General features: G+C 46.4%; 1 protein-coding gene across 1 annotated transcript; it reads left to right on the top strand.

The window, feature by feature from the left end:
* Positions 1-25: 25 nt before the first annotated feature.
* Positions 26-2,054, top strand: LOC138172918 (zinc finger protein 3-like). Its single transcript, XM_069102772.1, has one exon. The coding sequence runs from the start codon at positions 309-311 to the stop codon at positions 1,413-1,415; it is 1,107 nt and encodes a 368-aa protein (XP_068958873.1). The 5' UTR covers positions 26-308; the 3' UTR covers positions 1,416-2,054.
* Positions 2,055-2,344: the final 290 nt, after the last annotated feature.

The raw sequence follows: 2,344 nt of genomic DNA, 5'->3' as shown, positions 1-2,344 counted from the left end.
TGCACCCCAGGCTTCAGGTGCACTTTAGCCTAGGGGCAGGGAAGATCTTCCAAATTTGCATTCCCATTACAACAAGTCACTTAACCACAATTACCTCAAAACAAAAAAAAAAGAGGAGGGAATTTCTGAGGTACCTTGTAGCCTGAAGATGTGATCTCCTAAGGATGGACAGAAATGAAATGGAGGGTCCCTGAGAGAATGGGACTGAGGTCAATTAGGGCAATAAGCAGGCCTCAGCCTCCATCAACCTTGTCCCAGTGATATGTGCATTTCTTAATTTTTTTTCAGACGGGGAGGCTGAGAACAAAATGTCACGTCCCCAGCAAGATCTTCCCAAAACTTCTGGAACAGGAACAGAAAGGCCCCTGGAGGATGGTCTGGGGAATCTGGATGCCAGTGAAGGTCTCAAGCACATATTTGGGAAGCAAAAGGAAAATGCCTCCAGGAAGTCCTACAGGCAAGCCATCCCCCAGAAAGCAAGTGTCCAGCATATATCCAGCATTTCCCACAGGGAAGAGGACACTTGGGAGACAGATCAGGTTGGGAGAAGCTTTTGCCTGGGCTCTACCCTTGTAACTCAGGATAGCCTTTGGGAAGAGGAGAGATCACACCTTGGCTTTGGGGAGAGCCTGTATCCCAAGTCCAGTGATCAGGGTAGGGTCTATTCCAGGAAGACCACTGCTGGCCAAAACAGCGATGCCCTGGGGAAGGAGACCTTCAAGCATTCGAGAGCTCACACCAGGGAGAAGACCTATACATGCACTGAATGTGAGAGAGGGTTCCGGTGCCGGTCAAACCTCCTTGAACACCAAAGGATTCACACTGGAGATAAGCCCTACACATGCCAGGAATGTGGGAAAGCCTTCATCCAGAGCTCCACTCTTACAAAGCACCAGAGAATTCACACTGGCGAGAGACCCTATGCATGCAGAGAGTGTGGGAAAGCCTTCAGGGGGAGTTCGGACCTTCGCAAGCACCAGAGGATTCACACCGGAGAGAAGCCCTACACGTGCCGTGAATGTGGAAGGACCTTCACGTGGAGCTCAGCCCTGGTCACACATGAGAGGACTCACAGTGGGGAGAAGCCCTACAAGTGCCTTCACTGTGGGAAAGCCTTTGCTCAGATCTCATCCCTGATCGAGCACCAAAAAATCCACACTGGAGAGAAGCCCTATGAGTGTAATGAATGTGGAAAAGCCTTCAAGGGGAGCTCAGATCTGAGTCAGCACCAGAGGGTTCACACTGGTGAGAAGCCTTACGGATGCAAGGAATGTGGGAGGTCTTTCATGTGGAGGACAGCCCTCATTACTCACTGGAGAGCTCACAGTGGGGAGAAGCCCTATGAGTGCCCAGAGTGTGGAAAGGCTTTTAGATATAGCTCCTACCTTCTCCAGCATCAGAAGCTTCACACTTGAGAACTTTGGGGATACCATTCTCCTTTGTGCTCAGCAATGAAAAATGAGGCTCCTAACAGCACCCCTTCTTTTATTCCTCTTCCCTGCTTGAGAGAAGGCAGAAGACCCCTTGCCAAGGCTCAGCTACCTGTCTCTTCTCACTCTGACCTATCTCTCCTCTTTCTTTTTTTTTAACTTTAATTTATTAATTTGTTTGTTTCCTTTTAGTTTACAGGATTCAATTCCACAATTCCTTGAATTTCACATTTTGTCCCCCTCCCTCCCCTTCCCCCCATGGTGGCTTATTATCAAGTATAGGATCTGTATATACTTTCACATTATACAATGGTCAGGTTATAAGGATGGATTGTACCAGCTGGAATGAAAAATGGTAAAGAGGACATAAAATCAAATAAGAGAAGGAAAAAGATCAAGTATTTTGCTTCCACCTGGATATAAATTTAGTTCTTTCTAGTTCTTTCTCTGGATGCACGTTTTTCTCTCCATCATGCGTCTTTTGGGATTGACTTATATCCCTGCATTGTTGAGAAGAGTCCAGTCTATCAAAGTTGGTCATCACACATACGTTGTGTCTGTAATTGTGTACAAATTCCTCCTGGTTCTACTCTTCTTACTCAGCATCAGTTCTTTTAAGCCTCTCCAGGTAAATATGAAGACCGCCTGCTCCCCGTTTCTTATGGCGCAATAGTATTCCATAACATGCATATGCCACAACTTGTTCAGCCATTCCCCAATTGATGGGCACCCCCTTAATTTCCAATTCTTTGCCACAACAAAAAGAGCTGCTATAAACATTTTTGTACATATGGGTCTTTCTCCCATTTCTATGATCTCTTTGGGATATAACCCTAGGAGTGGTATTGCTGGATCAAAGGGTATGAAAGTATTAATAGCCCTTTGGGCATACTTCCAGATTGCTCTCCAGAAAG

The sequence above is a fragment of the Petaurus breviceps genome, unplaced genomic scaffold, assembly GCF_028583685.1.
Source record: "Petaurus breviceps papuanus isolate PSGF00001 unplaced genomic scaffold, PetGlider_PUasm1.0 555, whole genome shotgun sequence".
Lineage (NCBI taxonomy): Eukaryota > Metazoa > Chordata > Mammalia > Diprotodontia > Petauridae > Petaurus > Petaurus breviceps.
Note: the sequence above shows the minus strand (reverse complement) of the source record. Positions and strands in the feature narration are given on the sequence as shown.